General features: G+C 47.5%; 1 protein-coding gene across 8 annotated transcripts in view; it reads right to left on the minus strand.

The window, feature by feature from the left end:
• CYP4F22 (cytochrome P450 family 4 subfamily F member 22) overlaps window positions 1–20,522 on the minus strand; it is a 517,355-nt gene that overhangs the window by 121,229 nt on the left and 375,604 nt on the right. For all 8 annotated transcript variants that reach the window (XM_069603853.1, XM_069603852.1, XM_069603851.1 and 5 more), the window contains exon 6: window positions 13,000–13,121. In XM_069603853.1, the coding sequence (XP_069459954.1) occupies window positions 13,000–13,121 (122 nt within the window). The remainder of the gene's footprint in view (window positions 1–12,999; window positions 13,122–20,522) is intronic.

Consider the following 20,522-nt stretch of genomic DNA (forward strand, 5'->3'; position numbering starts at 1 on the left):
ACTTCTAGGGAGAACTTCTCTGGGAGCTGTCTCGGGATGGCTGTGAACAAATATAACAACCTGGGGAGGAAATTCATCTTTATTGAGGTCATCCTACCATGCCAGGTCAATATGAGGGGGTCCCATCTCTTCAGGTAAGCCGTCAGGTGTTCTCAGAAGGGGTCGTAGTTGCTGTGGCTATTTCCTTGAGATCCCTAGTCACCTGAATTCCCTGGTATTGTATGCTCTTTTGGTCGACCATCATGCCTTGGTATCTCCTAATTCCGTACATTGAACTTGGGTCCTGAAAGGCGGCCATACTCTGATATCTGAGTCATGAGTGCCGGGAGGGAGTGTTGTACGTTAGTGAGGTATGCCAGTATATCGTCCGCAAGCGAGAGTTTACATTAAATGTCCCCCCCTCTATATCCTTGATTTGGTCATTAATCTGAATCGCTACTGCCAGTGGTTCAATCGCCAGGCCGTATAGCAGTAGGGAGATGGGACACCCCTGTCTTGTACCCCTTGTTAATACAAAAGTCTCTGTAAGGCTCCTGTTGACCCAGACCCTGACCCTGGGCTTATTATAGAGCTCCTCCACCCATCTCAGGAAATTGGTTCCCAGAGCCATCCTCTTCAGGACCTTCATCATGAAGGGCCATTCCACTCTGTTGAAGGCCTTCTCTGAATCCAGCGACACCAGGCAGGCTTCCTGCCCTTTCATTTGGGTACCGTGGATTACGTTAATAGTTTTTCTGATATTGTCCGATCCTTGCCTCCCTCTTATGAATCCCACTTGATCTCTGTGAAAGTGGTAGTCTCCCCTCCAACCTTGTTACCAGGATATTCGCCAAGATCTTTACATCCACATTTAGGAGAGATGGGCCGATTGGAGGAACACTTGGTGGGGTCCTTCCCCTGGTTTGGGTATCGCTACAATTGTTGCAAGGCATGCGTTGACCACCCTCACCAGGTACGCGGCCAAAAGGGACCTAAATAGTTTATAGAACTTTATTGAGAAGCCATCCTCCCCTGGTGCTGAACCGGACTTCATCCCCTTGATGGCCTGCAGGACCTCCTCTCGCATTATGGGGCACTCAAGCTTCTCCATTATTTCCTTGGGGAGCTCCGGAAGTGGGAGGGTCCCCAGAAATTAATCTATCTATCTTTGCCTCATCCCCTTCCCATTTTGATGTATAGAGGTTATTATAGTATTTTGCAAATTCATTCCCAATGTTCCTGGCGTCATAGACTGACCCTCCCTCCTTGGTCTAACCCCTATGGTTCTCTGCTTCCTCTCCTCCCTTAACCTCCATGCAAGAATCTTATCCGCTCTGTCACCTTTCTCGAGATATTTCTTTTTTGAGATTTATTTCCATGTCCTGAGTCAGGATGGCCTTCAATTGTGTTTTGTGCTTCCTGAGCTCCTTCGCTTCAGCAGGTGATATGTGTTTTCCCTTGGTGGTCCCCGGCTGTATCCGCTTTACTTATTGGCAGAGCAAGCTCTCCTTCACCCCCTCTCTTTTTTCTTTCTTGAGCCTATCCTTATCAGTAAAAAAAGGTGGGTGAGGCGCGCACTCCAATTCCTGGCCAATATACTACCTGAAGAAAGCAAAAATATATAACTGGGTTAAATCCCAAACGTGTCCAATTCACTGGAAACTGCAATATTTTTGCAACAATTGGGATCTAACCCAGTGAATTAGACACTTTGGGATTTAACCCATTTATTCTTTTTCTTTTTTTCAGGTTGTATATTGGGCAGGAATTGGAGTGCGCGCCTCACCCCTCTTTTTTTATCTTTATCAGTACTCCACAGATGGTTGCCTAGCCCCATGCAGATGACCTTTGACAAACACATACCTCCCGTTTAGGTCAGCCAGTACTGATTCCACTAGGAAGCCCAGCCGGGATGATATCAGGACAGCGACTCCATCAGAGGCCATGATCACTTTCCCCACATCCTGGGACTGCAGTCGAGGCTCACCAACCTTCTGTCAATGTGTCTCTTGGAGGCACATCCAATTAAGTCAAGCCCACTTAAATTCCCAGAGCACCATAGATCATTTACTCCGGGAGTTGAGGGCCCGGAAGTTGAGGGAGCCGATAATCTTTTCACCTGAACCAGACATAGCCTCGTTGCTGGACCGCCATATAACTTCCCCCTTCCTTGAGACATATTCATGGATGAGCCCCTAATGCCCGGGGCCATGCTGTGCACCTATCCACTTGAGACACCACACCCCGGACGTTACAAACAACCTCCTTTAACTCCCCCTTCTGACCCCGCCTTGGCATCCAACCACACTCAGATTAATAGCCTCCGATGGGATTAGATCACAAGTGGCCGTCCTCTACCCCAGACCTGTTTTACTAAGCACCTGTACTTGAGCCCCCTTCCAGCACAATATTGTACAACACACCAAGAAAAAAGAACAAACAGTGCCCCCCCCCTCCATTAGCTATGCCAACTCCCATTTCCAGTCATCTAGACTTTATCTTCGAGTTCAAGACGGCACAGCTGGAGAAGTGTTGAGTTTCATGAATTTTCTTGAGTCTGGGACTTTGCGCTGGTTCGGCCCCTTTATGCGCCAACGCCTGTCATCTGGGCTTTTCTTCTCTTCTTCCATCATTGTTGCTTTCCCTCCCATCAGTTCTCCCATGACCCTCTGAATATCGTCCTCTGTCACCAATTTGTAACTATACCCATCGATTTCAAAGGATATAGAAAAGGGGTAGCCCCATCTGTATCTCACTCCTTTCTCGTTAAGCCAGTTCGTGAAGGGGGTACATTGGCGTCTCTTTGTCAGTGTTAGTGTAGACAGATCCTGGTAGATTGCTATTTTTACATTACCCAGGGACACTGAGCCATGCCCCTTTGCTTTTTCCAGGATTTTTTCGTCTGTCCAAGTAGTTATGGAAGTGTGCAAGCACAGATCGTGGCCCCCTCCCTCACGCTCTAGCTCTCTGCACCATGTCGATTTTAGGCTAGTCTAAGTTTTCATCTTTAAATAGGATCTTCACTGTCTCGTGGATGGTTCTCCGTAGGTCCCTTTCGGATTATCCCTCCTTGTCCGGGATTCCAAAAAATGTCAAGTTATTCCTCTCACGATTCTCAAAATCGTCCATCTTCAGGCCACCTCTCCCTTCCCTTCTCTCCAACTCCACCAGCCACATGTCTATTTGCATCTCCATTGTTTCGAGGGAGATCTGGTTGTTCTCAACTGCTTGGAGTCGCTCATCCCTTTTGTCAATCCTGAGATTTATCCTATCCACTTTACCTCCTATGTCAGCCCGCATTCCACTTATCTCCTCCAGGAGGGAGCCAATGTCTCTCTTGGTTGACATGGTGTCATCCCCTGACTCCGACATGGTGAGGCCTGCAGCATTTCTCTACGACTCCGGCCTCTGGTATTCAAATTGTCCCAACTTCACCTTCCAGTCCATGGGCTGGTGGGGTCTTCTATTTTTGATTCTGTTTTTGCCCTGATCTGTCTCGCTGGTGTCATCCTGTGTTGAAGGAGGGTCTCTCCTCTGTGTGTCGCACCCCCTGTACTCCACTCCCTTGGTATCGTTTTCTGCGTGCCTTTACGTCTCCTCTTGGTGTATTCCTCTAGTATCGGTGTAGACGCGACCTCAGGCCTCTTCATCCCTGTGGTTCCTGTAGACTTGAACCCTGGTGCTGCCTGGGATGGCCTGGTATCCTCTTGACCAGTTGGGGTTTTCACCTTGTTCCACCACCTTCTTCCGGGGTCCGTTGCCACACTTTCTCTCCTCCTTCGGACCTTCTTGTAGGTAGACACACGCCCCATGACCAATTCCGGTGGCCCACACCTATTCCCTGCTCTTCTGCAGTATTTTTGTGTCCGGCCTCAAGGGGTTTTTCAATGGTGGGAGCATCGTGCGGTGGGCCCACTCTCTTCATTCCCTTCCTTATACTCACACCTCCTCCTTCGATATCCCAGTGCTCAGGTGGGCCCCCCTACGGGCCCTTACTTGTTTGCCTCTTCATGCACCCTGCTTCTTCCAGGGATGTTTGGTGCTCTTCCTCCAGCTCCCTCCCTCTTGTAGGGTCTCAATTGCCTGTGGCAAGGGGGTAGTGACTCCCAGGCGGGCACATGCCCCAGGCTCCTACCTGGGGGCTCACACCTGGTTGTAGCCCCACGCAGTCGTCTGGTGCACCGTGGGGGTGGGAGCGCACATCCCATTTCAGTTGGGGGGGCTGACTCCGTATTCAGTGGTCCCCCCGAGGTTGTCGATGGGTCCCTTGTCTGGGCCCTCTGCTCTTCAAAGTGTCTCCCCGCCAGGGCTCTCACCGGGCTCTTTACGGCCACTTTTGCTCCTCCTCCTTCCACTAGCCACTCCCCCCAACTCCTCGATTACTGGGGTGTTTTTGCATGTGGGCATTAGAGGGGGATGGATGAACCCACCAATAGCCTGGGTCTTTCTCCCAAGGGCCTCTTTGTTCTGCCTGTCTTGCTTGTTGCGGACCGGGCTGTCTGTGCGAAGCTCCTTGCCGACTGGGATTACTTTCACTTTCCCATCAGTCGTTCAGGTGCCGATATCTTTCGCTTCTGCTCTGCGGATTCACTTCATTTTTGGACCGGAGTGTGGCACTCAGTTTCGGGGACCACCTAAGTCCTGGTGCACTGTCCGGGTGCGGGGAGAAGGTCTAAGTGGGTGCTCAAGCCGCTTTTCAGTCCGTGGGGACCAGGAGTTGTATTAGGCTGCGTGCATTCAGGTGACCCCTGGTGGCCTTCCCTTCCCTCTGCTTTTTAAACATTTATGTACAACCACTTGCTCGGCTGATCACTTACATGGGTTCCATTTCTTCTCATATGCAGACGACACAACTCCTGATTCACCTTGAGGGCAAACAGGTTGGTAAAGCAACAAGCCTGCGTGTTTGTTTGAAAGAAGTGAGATCTTGGATGAGTAAAAATTGTTTGAAACTAAATGGGGAGAAAATAGAGGTTTCGGTGGTGGGCCCTTCTCATTCTTCTGCACTGTGGGTCATGGATTTCTGGACTTGTTCTCTAAGTCCTCTCCCAGGCCCTGTAAAAGATCTTGGCCTAAAAGTCACTAGTTCACTCTCCTCCGAGGCTCAAGTGAACTCGATATGCAGTGCAGGCTTCTTTAAACTCAAAAAGTTGAAGAAATGTCTGCCATTTATTCCCATCAATGTTCATGTGCCAGTCATAGCTGCTTCCATCAATGGTAGTTTGGACTACTGCATGCAACCTTCTTAGCTCAAGCTAACTACTTGATCAATCAACTGCGGTTACTGCAAAATTCAGAAGTATGCCTTGCCCAAGGTATTCCCTATGGCCATAACATGTCTTCAGCCCATCAAGCTCTTCACTGGTTGCCCCTGGTAGCACGTATCAAATATACATCTCTTTGCTTGATTCATTGAGCTCACCACAGACAGAGGTGTCTCACTCATCAACGTAAATGTCTGCTATGGTCAGCTTCTTCTTTGCTAGCAGTGCCGTCCTATCAACTGGAATGCTGTGGTGGCAGTGCCTTCTTGGTGGCAGGATCTAAACTTTGGAACTCCCTTTCTCTGACATTATGCAGCCTGTCCGACTTTGAGCGATTTAAAGCTTCCCTCATAATTTACCTATTCTCATAATCTGTCTAATTCCTTGTCCATTCATTTCTCACGTTACCACCTTGATGTCCTTGGTAATTAGTTGCGCTATATAATTGTAATGATGATGATGAGGGAGAAGATTACATTGAGAAATTATGTCACCTGCATCTTAAAATATACAATATACAGTCTGAAAAGTATGTGTGGGAAAATGTACTTGGGAGAAACTATCACAGTGACCAAGAAATGCATTGTTGAACACAAGCGTGATATAAGAAATCGGAATCGAAAATTGCCAGTTGCAAGACATTTTATGGAAATGAAACACAAAGTTGAGCAATTAAATTGTCAAATTATAGAATTTGTCGAAAGACATCCACGTGGAGGATATTGAGAAAAAAGACTTCTTCAAAGAGAATCATTTTGGATCTACACACTGAAATCAATGTGCCCATTAGAGATGTATGAACAATTGACAAATGGCTGTTTTCTGTGAAGAGTTCTGCAAGGGGTCTGCTATGTGATACATTGGGCAAACTTGTGACAAATGACTTGTAAGGCTGAGTCAGGGACAAAAGGCGATGAAAGTACATAACCCACTGTGACTTCATTCAACAAGCAACATTGAGTCCTGAGGAGGACTATACAGGTGAAGTTGTTTGATAAGTTCAAGTTCTGAATGAAGCATTAACCTGTTGATCACAGATTGTTACATGATTATCACAGAACATTCAGTGGGAGTTTGTCCATAATATAGTAGGATATCATCAGGCGTTCAATTAACAACACTGCAATATATTTAACTTTATAGCAGTTATATGGAATAGAATTGAATTACCTTTCCAACGGGTTTGCAAATCATCTACCAAATTTAATTATGCATTGGGAGGCAGTCTAACATGATTACGAGTTAAAGCTCATATTGGGCTATGGATACATGTCTAAACATCGATACACTCGCACTCGCTTGAGAACCCATTACTGGATATTGACCTGCTAGCCCTGATGACCAATCTCCATGAGTTGTGATAAGTAGTGGCAAATAATGTTGCTTCCGTTCAGCAGTTCTGAGGCCAGAGAGGAAAGGATTTGTGCAAATAGCCAATCCAGGTTTGGGGATCAACATGCCATTCATTCCACCATGACATGTGGCGCAGTTGAACCCAATCTAGCCATGGCAGGGGCAGCTTGCCTAACTTTGTCAAGAGGGATTTTATCACAAGCCTTTGAAATTAGTGTCTGTTGGGTGTCGCCGTAGAACTTGAGGAGTCCCAAAGAAGAGAGTCCTACTATGGAGTAGTTGATAGTCCCATTCTCACTTTACAGAATGGAGGCAACGGAATGGTTTTCTGCATCACTACTTTCCTGAAACCTTGCTTCCTGTACTGTTGAGGACATTCATTCTATGTCCACTGATGTGTATGATAAGTCATTTATAACGTGCCTGTACACAAGTGTTTCTAGGCAAGACAAGACAAGGGAGGGAAGACAGAGGGAGGAGAAGACAAACAATCTTCCTAGGCCGTGTGTCATTCAGATCGTGCAAGTGCGAGAATGAGAAGTGCAAGGGGAAAGGGAGGGGGAAGTGCAAGGGAGAGGTAAGGGGAAAACAGGGCAGAAATGCCCTGAGTAAGTGCAGCCAGGGCGGCACGGCCCTGGGTATTGTAAAGAGAACAAGGGACTGCAGGGTTACAGATACAGCCCTAAGTGCGTGGTATGCCCGGAGGGTGTGCAAGGGTAACTGATCAAGAAAGAGTCGGGTACCCAGTGAGACTCTGAGGGTAGCGAAGCAACCACTCGGTACAGCAGACAGGTAGGTCAGGTAGGTCTGCAGGGGAGGGAGAGAGAGAGAGAAAGCAGAGGAGAAGAGGAAAGTAGTTTTGAGATGCTTCCAGAACTTCAGGTGGTCTGGCCCACCTTTAAGAGGGGCAGAGAGGTCATTCCAGAGGGAGGCACCTGCAGAGGAGCCAGAACTACCCCCCACTCCCTGCCTGGAGAAGCGCCTAATCCTTAGAGAGTTGGAGGTAGCTGAGCGAAGGGCTCGAGAAGGAAGGTATTTTGGAAGAGTGGAAGAGATACGGTCCCTGGACTTGAGGCCAAGGATAAATCTTGCATTCCTGTTCTTGATTAGTTGCAGAGAGTAGAGGACGGTAGATTGAGAAAGAGGCTGTTGCAGTCCAGCCTAGAGAGAACCAGGGCTTTGGAGACAGTGAGCTTCTGGGGGAAAATGAGAAGGGGAAGAGTGCCTTTGAGGAGGTGCAGCTGGTAGTGGAACTGCTTGGCGGCATCCAAGATGTGAGGAGAGAAAGACAGTTTAGACAAAGATGACACCAAGGTTTTTTGCCTAGCAGGAAGGTGAACGAAGAGGACACAAGGCGGGCGGCCATAGTGATAGAGGGAAAGAAGGGGAAGTGGTCCCAATGAGAAGGAGCTCCATATTACTGGCATTAAGGCAGAGATCATTCTCATAACACAAAGTTAGAGGAGAAGGTAGAGATTAGCTGGGCCAATGGGGGCAAGTAGAGATTGAAAAACCAGGGTGAGAGGATAGAGCCCTGAGGAACGCAACAGGTAGATAGATAGGTGGCAGAGAGAAAGGAACCAAGTTGGACCTGGGACGGGCGGTCCAAGAGGAAGGAGGTCAGCCACTCCAGGGCCTGATCCGTGATGCCCAGGTTCTCACAGAGTCCATTGATCAGGATGGCGTGGTTGACCATGTCTAAAGCAGAGGATGAGGACAGAAGGAATGCTGGAATAATGATTACAGAGCAGATCTTCACAGGTGTTTACATAAAAGCTACCTTGTTGTTGAAAGGAGTGGACCAGCAGTTCTTAAAACAACCTCTTCTGGTTCTTTATGTTCAATTTAGCAGATCAAATTATTTGAACAAATCAATATTATGTATAACTTATTTAGCAATAATGATTTAATCAAATATCTCTCTATCCAGTGCACCAATGTTATGTGGTGATTACGCTATTCCTTTCTGAAAACCCTCTAGTGCGATCCATTTGCTGCCAGGAACAATAAAGTTTGGATCACATGGCCTGGAGCACCCTGAGTTTTCCAATTAGAAATGCAACAACAGCGGCATGATTATTGCCTACAAAGTTGTTTGTTCACATTTCACTGTGACTAGGCAAAAGTGGGCACTAGAGGTTGAATCAACATGCGCAGCACTGAATCTTTAGCTATATGGTTTGTTTTAGGTTTTGATATTTGGATTAGCAGCAAGTTCACGGCAGGGATAGGCGTTGCCCACACCTCTTGTATTCGCATGAAAGGGTTGGACCACGTAATGCTTGCACTGATAAGTAGGAAGATGACGTTTTTCAAGTTTTTCATATGCAGGAATTAATTAGTGATTTAAGTAGGTTAGCCAACACGTGTTTCGGAAGTCAGAATGGTAGAAGGCCTAACTTGCCCTATGCTAAGGTTGGATTTGCCTACCTGAACAAAACTAAAGAGTGTCTGAGTTAAAGAGTTCCACTTAATAGTCTGTCTGTGTCCAAAACCTATGCTTGACCTCACAACTAAAGTTAACCAATGCGTAGGGATGTCAAAGTCAAAAGAAATAGTGTTCAACTCAAAGTTCTGCGCTTCTTCCAGCTCATAGCTTCCTTTTCAGCTCACCTTCCCCAAGTTCAAGAAAGTTCCAAAAGTCTAAAAATTACCTTTCTCATATTCGAGGTAATACAGCTCCACACAATCCTCAGTGTTCCCTTCCCCAAGTTCCAAGCAACAAAGTTCAAAAGGAACAGGGTCTCGAGGCTTTGTTCTCAAGACAATACTGGCAGCTCCTAAAGCCTCAGGGTTTCTTTCTCTAAGACCTCAATTTAGCCACTTGTACTTGCATTAGTCTTTTCAAAGGTTTAACACAACTTTAGATCAGCCTGACCCTCCTTCTGGATTGCATGACTTGCAGTGTTTCTCCTTGGATTTTTTTCACAATGTCCTTGGTTCTCACAATTCAGGGCTCACTGCTCTAGGCACAGTTTTCAGACTACACAGCCCACCCATCACAGGTCGTGCAACCAGGATCCCTAGGCTCTTCAGCCCACACAAGTTCTTCTATGCGTGTCTGTGTGTACAGTCATGTTCCCTCCGTTTCTCTTTGTTGGCCTCTTGGCTTTATGTGTCATATTTACACTCCCCTGGTTTATCCTGGTTAGTCTCTTGGCTCTGTCATAACGTGTCACACAGCGCTTGCCAGCATTTTCCCTTGCCACACTGCATTTACTCATATAGTTCACTTTGTGGTGGTCTTGTTCATCTCCCACCTTTCTATGGCACTCGTTCACACTTGCGCTCTTTTCCATAGGTTGCTTGTATGCCAGGAAGAGAGTTGCTCTGCTTTTTGAGTGAAGGTGTGGGGTGGTGGCAAGTAGCAGAAAGCTACTTTGGGGTTTCAGCAGCCGCACAATATTACACTTTGTCAAATGCATCATGATTGTCTTTTTAGAGGGTGGCAAGGTCCAGTAGATGTGCCATTCATGTTAGAATTGTGCTAAGAAATGGAAACACTTGTGGAAAAGGACGGAACCTGCTGTAGTGCATTCAGGTTGCATGCTTCTGTCTGTACAGCAACAGTGGTAAATGTGTCGGTGGAGAAGGCTGAGCAACGACTGTGCAAGTAAGCCGTATTGGTCAAAGATAGTATAGCTTAGATGCAGAGTGGAGGATTGTGGAGGCAGTGCAGGATGCAGTGAAATTTACACCCCTGACAAAGGGGATCGCAGAGTGTATGGAGGAGGTGCTGGCTTAGGAGAAATAGGGGGTAGTGGGGATTGTCGAGGGCAGTAGGAGAAGGAAATAGTGGCTTAGTGGCAGGAGGTGGCAGTTCACGGGGGAACAGAAGGAGATGTTGCAGGTAGTTCAGATAGGAGTATGTGGTGCAGGTTATTGTGGAGTTAGTAGCCTCAACTGAGGAGAGAGGAGGGAAGTTGTGCACAGGAATCCTTGGGACAGTTGAGGCAAGGTCAGGCAATTTTCAACATTAATCAGTCAAGGCACATATGGAAAGTCAGTGACAGAGGATACTGCCAGAAGAGAAGTCAGTGCAGGAGGAGATCTGTGCTGTGCTGTGCACATTCTTTCAGATAGCACTGAGGTTGGGCAAAGACGAATGGCTGCATATTTGGCAAGACCATCGAGCAAACTGATGTGACAGGCACATTCCACCTACCACTGACAGCAGCCTCAAGCGGTGCCAATAGTGTTTCTGGAAGCGCCATTCAAGATTTTGGAAGGCTACACTTCATCTGGCGCGATGCCTGTACTAGACCACTGCTTCCCTTCTCTGCCACTGCTCCCGTCCATGTGCTGCCAGCATTTGGGCGCAGAGCATGGCTGTTTCCCTCCAGTGTCCCTTGTGAATGCCGTGACTTTATTTGGGGATAATCAGCAGAATCAGATGGCATCACATGGGCCCATTTATGCCTGCACAGTTTGCAGCAGCGCCGTCAGTGGGAACTGGATCCCAGGCGGGTGAGGATGCAGGTGGAGAGCAACAGCTCAGTGAGAGGCAGATATCCTCTCGGACTGCCCACTGATGGGGAGCTATAGGAATGTTGAGGGTATTGCTCTGTTCTGTGGGGGAGCAGCACACAATTTGAAGAGGAGAGCTCGAAACTGTGGAACTGTAGTTGATAGTCTCTCTCCCCGCTCTGTCAGTGGCACGGTCCTCCACATCAGTGGTGCCTGCAGAGGTATTCCGCAGCCTGGCCAGGGATAGAGGACATGTTATTACTTTGGTCATCATCACTGTCTTAGTCTATGGAATAGGGGAGAGAGAGGTATATGTAGCCTCCTCCACTGTTATCCTTGGGATTCCCCCTTCTTTGATGTGTTGCACTCTGCTCCTCCTAGAAAGGACTGTAAAAAAAAGGGGCACCAGCAACTGTACTACTGCATATGGCTGTAAATCACAGTGGCATCTACCAGACAGATGTCATGGCACAAAGGGATGCGCTACCAGTCCAAAGGGTACAATGTATTATGCAGCCACATCAGGTAATCACATTACCATGGCATAGGGAAGAAGCCATGTCTGTAAGAATAATCCGAAATATGCATACCTTCGAAGATCTCTACCCCTGACACTATTGGGGGCGCCACACAAGTTAAGGGCTGGCATTATTAAGAACGTCAACCAAGCCCCTCGGTAAATCAACTGATTTTCTACTTTCAGGAAATCAAAATCATGTTTGTCACTTTTAGCTGGTCACTGATTTTCTGCTCCTGTCAATAAAAAACCTTTGCTTTAGGAAGAAAAAAAAAGAAAGTATGTACCCTCTTCTAATTTTGTACTTTACCAGGAGAAAAACAAGATATACGCTAAATCACTATGATGTTATGCTCTCTCCTGGAAAAAAAAAACATCAGCATTACTCTCTGGCAGCCACTGTGATTTCCTGTTCCCTCTCAAGCAAGCCACGTGTGTCACTGTCCCAGCTGATTCTAATTACAGATAACCCAGATCTGAACCTACTCATAATCAGATATAATAACATTCTACCACTCCCGCTGTACAGCACTGTGCAGCTCGCTATTCTTATGTGTGCTCTATAAAGGCCAAAACATATTTACATACATAAATATTCTAATGCTATTCCTTGCCCTACATCGGGGTGAATAGTTACAATACCCCCCTGCCTCCCAAAATGTCCTCTGCAGGCCAATCAGGAACCTCATATGCATTTGAATTGTACATGCTGAAGCCAAACTCAGTCGAGAACATTTCCCTGAACCTCGAATAACGTTTGAGGACATAGAGCCTCATTACGAGATTGCTGGTATCCTGGCAGAGATACCGTTTCAGGCACTCAGTCAGGCGGTATTTCTGCCGGATTCCGAGTACCGGAATGACGGTGTAAATCCCCAATCACAAATTCCCATATGCCTCCATGAGGGGATTTGCTGTCATTACCAATGATTTTCTTTGCCGGTAGGGCACCTGGTTTACTTCCAGCAGCTGGAGGTAATCCAGGTACCCCACCGGCAAATCCGTAGTCAGGTGGTCCGGTAAAGTGCCGGTATCCACGAATACCAGCACTTTTTTACCGGACCGCCCGACTCGTAATGAGGCCCATAGTCTGGTTCGATGTTTGCTTCAATAGCTGAATTAGAACCACAAGCTTCATTTGCATTTCTCCTTCTTGTCTGGGGATTAGGTGGGGAGGGCTCATTACATGAATATTCTCATCACCATGTAGTATGCACTCTTCTTTGTTAACTGGTATCCCTTTTAGAGTAGTTGTCAATTAGCAATGACTCAGTAGAGGACAGAAAACATGTACAGAAAAGTAGTACAGCTAAATAGTCTGCGGCACCTCTGGGTTTAAGCCAAACGCGAACAATGCATCATATTACAATTCGATTTTAAGAAGGCAGGTTTCTGTAGCAGTGCTTAGTCTGTACTCACTCTTGGCAGTTGCTGTTGTGACTGAAGGTGCACTTGAGCAGACTGTCCAGGGTCATCAGGCTGATGTGCTCAAACATGTCCAAGGAGACTGGGCCTGCCGCGGTCAGCCGGCGCCACTTATCCTAGAGAATGAAAGGAACCAGTTATTCAACTAGGAAATCTTCAGAATCTTGCACCTTCTCTACAATCCTGGATATTCCCCTTCACAGGTTCATGGCCGACGACCCCATTAGGTGGGTTGAGATATGAGGCATAGAATCCAACACCGTCTGTGTGTCACCGATATCAATAGATCTTGGATCTTTCTATGATGGCATCCCAGGAGCAGCAGCCTCTTGAATTCTATCCACAGCAACATAAAATGTGTAGGGATGCTCGCACACTCTGAACCAGAGCTTCATTCATGCAAAGTAAAACACCAAAGAACTCATTCCTTTTGAGTTCCGCTTAAACTACGCGGAGGATACACGTTAAGTGTACACTTTTGAGTAAACATGTCCCCCCCGTGTAGATTTCCACTTTACCACAGCGGAACTAATATCATACTCTTTTGGTTAACATTTTCGATAAGAAAGAATGTATATATTTGCCAGGGTGATATTTTCAATTCATGCTGAAAGCCAAACACATTCTGCCAGGTAGACCTGGGAAGATATTCTTGACCACATAATGTGTGCCTAAAATTCCGTGCAAGCACAGTGCATTATTAAGGGAACATCAACTTATCTCAATGTGCCTCAGATGGTCCCATGTATGGTGAAGTGATTTATCTCACGCTGTACTCTTTCCAAAAAAAAGTCTCAGTCATGGTATTGCTCCATATATCATAATAACATCAATAAGAACAATAATGATAAAAAGGAGGAGACAATTGCAATCACAAAGTTCATTTGTCCATTTGTTTACTCATTGCAACTTCTTTTTTTTTTTTTTTTTAAATTTGGTTTTATTGATTTTGAAACAGCAACATAAATAAAACGGAAGGAAAAAAAAAAGCAAAAAAAAAACAAAAAAAAAAAAAAAAAAAAAACAGTTGAAGTATTTGACTTGTTACATCACTGTTAGCATCTGTTTACATTTGAGGAGCAGCATCAGAATCACATCATTCAATAAATCGTTACTATATTCAAGTCTGTTCCTTGGTTGTAACAGGCAAAATAACATAACCCGTGCCCTCCCACCTCCCTCCCCCTAACTGGGCAGACATCTGTGCGACACTCATTTTCTCTATCGGTATATTCGCAGTGGTAGAGTTCTACCCACTTGTCATGTGGTCTTCTACAATTCTGGGATCAACATCATTTCTCAATGAGGGCTGTAAGATTTCGTTTTACTTAGGGTCCAGTGTCATCCTCTGGTTGGGAGTCCGTCGTCTCTGAAAGATGTTTACTCCGGAAGTCTGACCATAAGGTCTCGCATTGGGACGCTTTGTTGTGCAAAGAAGCAGTGATCGTCTCCATTGTGTAGATGTTGGTTGATAGGCAGACCCATTCTCTCTTGCTTGGTACTGTTTTAGATTTCCATTTCGTTACCAGCAGCGCTCGGGCTGCGAGGAGTAACTGTGGGGCAAGACCTCTGAGTCTGGTCCATCCGTCCTCTTCTCTCTCCAGTCCAAAGAGAATCAGACGTGGATCAGCATCCCTTTGTATGCCGTCTATGTCCTTGATCCATGTCAGGACTTCCTCCCAGAATACCTTTATACGTGGGCAGCTCCACCACATGTGCCAGTAGTCGGCTATCTCTCCACATTCTCGCCAGCATCTTGGGCTCAGTGTTTGGAACATCCGGGACAACTTGAGTGGATCGTATTGCCACCGATGTAAGAGTTTAATGGCATGCGATTTATATTGGGTGGACAAGGATGTTTTGGATGCAGCTTTACACATCAATTCCCATTGGTCCGGGTCTATCTCCTCCCCCAGGTCTCTTCCCCATCGGCTCCTGAGACGTTCCGTGGACCCAGCACCTGCCTCGATAAGTTCCTTATACATTAAGGATATCAGACCCTTGAGTCCAGACTTTGAGTCCAAGATTTGTTCGAACGGGGTGAGTTCTCTCTGGAGCTTTTCCTTCCACGTAGGTTTCGTGAGAACTCCTTTAATCTGAATGTATTGGAAGGTGGATAGTGGGCCTATCCCTAGGGCTTCAGTTAAGTCCGGAAGAGATATGAAGTTGTCTTTTCTCTGGAGTTGCCCTACTCTTTCGAGGCCCGCCTCGTACCAGGGTTGGAATCTACCTACGTCGGGTATTTGGTCGTTCATACCAGGGGACCATAGGTGGCTTAGTGGAGACGGCCAAGTGGTGATCTTGTTCATTCCTTTGCCTGGTTGCCAGATTGTCCATATAGTGCTCAATATTGGATGGCCCTTGATTTTCCGCTGAATTCTCTTACGGGGGGTCCATAACCATTCTGACACTGTGGCTGGAGAGAAATAATGGTTGTCCATGTGGATCCACTGGAGGTGATTGTGATTACGCAAGTGAGGGATCAGGACACGTAATTGTGAGGCTTTATAATATCCTCGTAGGTCGGGAAGGCCCACTCCTCCTTTGTCCTTAGGAAGCGTCAAGGTATCATACCCGATCCTCGCCTTCTTCCCCTGCCAGAGAAATCTCAACATGAGCCTTTTGGCCTCTACGAAGAACTCATTTGGTAATTCGATAGGTAACATCTGAAAGGGGTACAGAAATCGGGGGAGGCATACCATTTTAATGGCGTTAATCCGCCCTATCCACGAAATTGTAAGCTTGTCCCATCTTTGTAGGTCAGCCGAAAAACTGCGGAGGAGCGGGGGGAAGTTAGCCTCATATAGATCCGTTAGATTTTTAGTGATCTGGATGCCTAAGTATTTAAGCACAGAGTGTTCCAGTCTAAGGCCTAGGGGAGAATACCTAGTTTCGTTTTCTTCTTGCGTACCCTGTAAAGGGAACAATATTGATTTAGACTTGCTTACTTTAAACCCAGAGAGTTGGCCATATTCCTCTAACAGTTGGAGAGCGTGCGGGACGGATACAGAGGGGTTTGTAATGTGTAAGAGTATGTCGTCAGCATAAAGCGCTAGCTTGTATTCTTTAGTCCCCAATCGCATGCCTTCTATTCTGGGGTCGGCTCGTATGTTTTGGGCTAGCGGTTCCAGGGAGAGTGCGAAGAGAATTGCGGAGAGGGGACATCCCTGTCTAGTACCCCTTCCCAGTTCGAACCACCTGGAGTATTCCCCGTTGACCGAGATAGACGCTTTGGGGGATGTGTATACCGCCTGTATTCCCTTCCTAAATCTCGGCCCTATCCCCACTTTGCAGAGAACCGCCCTCAGAAATCCCCACTCCACTCTATCGAAGGCTTTTTCTGCATCTATCGACAATAGGGCAGGGTTTCCTGATAGCTCTGGTGACGAGTGGATGAGATGGAGAGTTTTGCGCATGGTATCTGCCCCTTGCCTACCCAATATAAATCCGACTTGATCATTGTGTATGAGGTGGGGGATTAGTACTTCCAGCCGAGCAGCCAGTACCCTAGTATAGATTTTGGCATCTAAGTTAAGTAGAGAAATTGGGCGATATGAGCTACAGTATTTGGGGTTCCTTCCTTCTTTCGGAATCACAGTTATGAGGGCCTTTGTGAAGGAGTCGGGGGCTGTCCCTGTCTCTAGTATCTCATTGAAGAGCTCGGTTAAAAATGGTGTAAGTTGAGCGCTGAAGGTTTTATAAAACCCAGCAGTGTACCCGTCCTCTCCAGGAGATTTGCCTACAGTGAGTCTTTTGATTGCTTCTCGGACCTCGGGTTCAGATATCGGGGATTCTAATAGGTCAGTTTCAGAGTACGAGATTTTGGGCATGTCCACCAGGGAGAGATAGCGATCTGTATCTGATTGGCCTGGGGTCACTTCCGAGGTATACAATTGCTCGTAGAAATTGGCAAAAGTCTCCGGTATGGTGTTAGGGGTGGGGGGGGTCGTAGGATTCTCTTCGATTATCTCTTTCACTGTTCGCTCCGCCCTTTGTTTTCTTAATCGAGCTGCTAGTAGTGCATCGGCTTTGTCCCCTTTCTCATAGAATTTCTGTTTGAGAAATCTAAGTTTTCGCACAATTTGTTCATGTTCCAATAGTCTCAGTTCTTCCCTTTTGCGTTGTGCTGTACTAATGTTGTCATGATTTGCTCCCGGGTGTCCCCTGTTTTCGCTTTCAAGTTTGCATATTTCAGACCTAAGCCTGTGCTCGATGATCTTCCTTTCTCTTTTCTTGGTAGCCCCTTCACGTATCAGAATACCTCTCCAGGTGGCCTTACCCGCGTCCCACACTATTTGTTTGGAGACTTCCCCATTATTGTTTAATTTAAGGTATTCCTCAATTTCAGTCGCCATTTCAGTCTTGAATACTGAATCTTTCCACAGGCCTTCATTACAGCGCCACTTCCCTCCTTGAACCGGCAGGTCTGCCCATTTTATGTCCGACAGGACCATATCGTGATCTGACCACGTTATTGGGATGATTTCTGACAGCGTTGTGGATTCAAGGAGGTCCTTGGTGAGGTACAGGTAGTCGATCCGGGTAAAAGTTTTGTGCGGGTTAGAGTAAAATGTGTAACCCCTTTCATGCGGGTGTTTAATCCTCCATACATCTTGCAAATCATATATCTCCATTGTGTCGGAGAGTCCCGTGTGATCACTTCTCGGTTGGTTTCTTGTCTCGGGGTTGCCAGGTTCCCAGTCTTTGGTCGGGTCTGCCCACAGATTAAAATCCCCTCCGAGAACAACCTGGCCAGATGCTTCTAACATTATTTTGGGTATTGTCCTCTCTAGAAACTTGGATTGTCCTATGTTGGGCGAGTATATTACTGCCACTGTTACTTTAACCTTTGCGATTGTTCCGGATATCAGGAGGGCACGTCCGCTCACATCAGACCAAGTCTTCTCCACTTCAAGGTTGATCCCATTTTTGATCAGGATTCCGACCCCTCCTTTCCTGAGCGGGCCTGAGCCCCAGAATTCTTTTCCCCCTCTTTTCCCTAGTATCCCCCTCTCTTCTCCCTTGGCGAACTTCGTCTCTTGTAGAAGGAGGATGTCAATTTGGGATCTACGGAATTCCCTTGCCACCAATGATCTCTTGGTTGGTGAATTGAGGCCTTTGACATTAAGCGTTCCTATCCTAAGGGACTCCCTGCCCTTCTGTTCTTCAACCGGTGTCATTTTCGAGGTATGTCAGTCGTAGATTTGTGACCCGCATTGAGTAAATGTATCTTACATGGAGACTCACATATTCTTGAACAGTCTTATGTGTTGCCGCTGGTGCATCATATTCTATGCATTTCTTGTCTACCCAGCCCCCCCACCCCCAACCCCTCCCGAATTGACGGCGTTCGTGCAGACCCAGGTGAAGGCACAGGTCTGGCATCGAACCACCCTTGAGGACCGTTACTGCACGTCCCCAAGATCACTATAGCATCATAGTCTTGACTGAGCCCCCATTTCCCCCCATTCCCTGTTTACATGACCCAAGTCTCTCCAGAGCCCATACACTCTCAGGAAGTTCGGGTCATGGGCATATGTATTAAAATATATGCCAGCTTACCGTTGTTGCGAGTCATCATTTCTCCCCCCCTGGGGGGGTATTACCTCTCCGATATTTTCTCGAACCCTTGACTCGTTTCCTTCTGGGCCCCTGTATACGCCACCCTCTTTCTTCTCGACGCGGGTCCTCTCGACCATTTTCTTCCGTATTTGGACCAAGGAGGTCTAGAATACACGCCTTGATCTCCTTTTCCGAACTCAGCTTGATTTTGTTCCCATTGTATTCAAAGAACAGAGAGAAGGGATATCCCCATCTGTATCTTATATTCTTTTCCTTCAGATGTTTGGTTAGGGGGGCACACGTGCGCCGGAGTGCCAAGGTCATAGAGGATAGATCTTGATATATCGTAATTTGGGAACCTTGGAGGGTAATTGAGTCACTGCTTCTTGCTTTCTCTAGGATCCTTGTCTTGTCCTGGAAGCGGTGGAATCGAGCTAGGACTGATCTAGGTCCGCCCGGGGGTCCTCCGGCTCTATGTATTCTCTCTGTCTTTGGTTCATCAACCTCATCATCGGCAAGTAAGAGTTTGATGATGTCATGCAATGTGTTCTTCAGATCGCTCTCCGTTTCCCCTTCTCGTTCCGGGATCCCGAAGATTCTCAGGTTATTCCGTCTCTCCCGGTTTTCTAAGTCGTCAAGCTTAAGTTTAAAGCTCTCTTCACGTTGCTCCAGTTCGGTCATCCGCTGGTCTAATTGTACCTCCAGGGTATCTATGGACGCTTGGTTTTTCTCAACACCTTCCAGCCTTTCCTCCATGGTGTCAAGTCTTTGGGTGATTTTGTCAATTTTGGAGCCAATACTGGCACCCATATTTTTAATTTCTCCCAGGAGAGCAGCGATGTCCCCCTTGGTAGCCGCGGACTCACTCACCGAGGGGCCTTGATTCGCCATGGTAGAGTCCAGATTTTCGGTAGAGGTTGGGACGTAGGAGTATGTGGCTAGTTTACCCTTTATGTCCATTGATCTTCCAAAATGCTGTGGCGTTGCTAGGGTTATTTGAGTGGCAGATTGCAGAGGAGGCACACGCCCCTGAATCGGGGGCTCTACCCTCCGCACGGGAATGCAGGTGTGTGAAATCAAGGAAAACCGAACGTTCAGATCTCCACAGCGGTGTAATAGGACTGAGGAGGTGCCCGACTGCTTCACTTCGTGCTCCACCGTCCGGACCGTGCTGCTGGCCTGAGTCCGATGACGTCACCAAAGTTTGGAGCAGGGCCCCTCACAGGTCTCGATGTTGGTGCTGCTTGTTATGGTGTGGGGATAGCAGGGGCTCACCTGAATTCATTCAAAGTATCGGGGGCAGGTTGCCCCTCCACTGCTGTATGAGTCCTCCCAGGCTTCCAAGAGTTTCTCTGCCCGTGGACCTTATGTGTGGAGGGGGCACGACTCAATGGTCTGACCCCCTATATAGCAGTATAGTGTAGTGTCAGACAAGGTGGCCCGGGTATTCCTTATCAGATGAGGGGGGCGCCGGGGAGAACGCAGAGAACGTTGGAGGATTGGGGATGCACTTCCCCAGCAGTCTCATTGGTCCGCACTTTTCGGCCGTGCACTGCCCTGTACAGTGGGCTAGCTCTTTTCACTCCATCTCCTGCTGCTGTGACTCGCGATTCCGGGTCAATTCGGCCGGCAAAGCGTCAGCCACCCTCCCAGTTCCGCCCCCGATGTGGCTCGCGTTCAGTCTGAGGGCGCCGTTTTTTTTTTTTTTTTTTTTTTTTTTAGCCTTTAATGGGCTTGTGATCCGGGGAGCCCAGTATGCGGTGGTAGATGGGTACTTCCGCCCCCTTTCTCCTGCGCCCGCAGGCCTCCCCTGGGGGGGTCGCGAGCAGGGGGAGTGCGGCGTTCGTCCGTAGAATATTGCGCGGGCAGCGCGTAGAGCGACTGCTCAGCTGGTTTCCGTGGGTGCGGAGGGAGGTTCGCTGCCGCGGGCCTCTCTGGGTCTCCGGTGACACGCA

This window comes from Ambystoma mexicanum, chromosome 3q, assembly GCF_040938575.1.
Source record: "Ambystoma mexicanum isolate Mex_15411 chromosome 3q, UKY_AmexF1_1, whole genome shotgun sequence".
In the NCBI taxonomy this organism is placed as follows: domain Eukaryota; kingdom Metazoa; phylum Chordata; class Amphibia; order Caudata; family Ambystomatidae; genus Ambystoma; species Ambystoma mexicanum.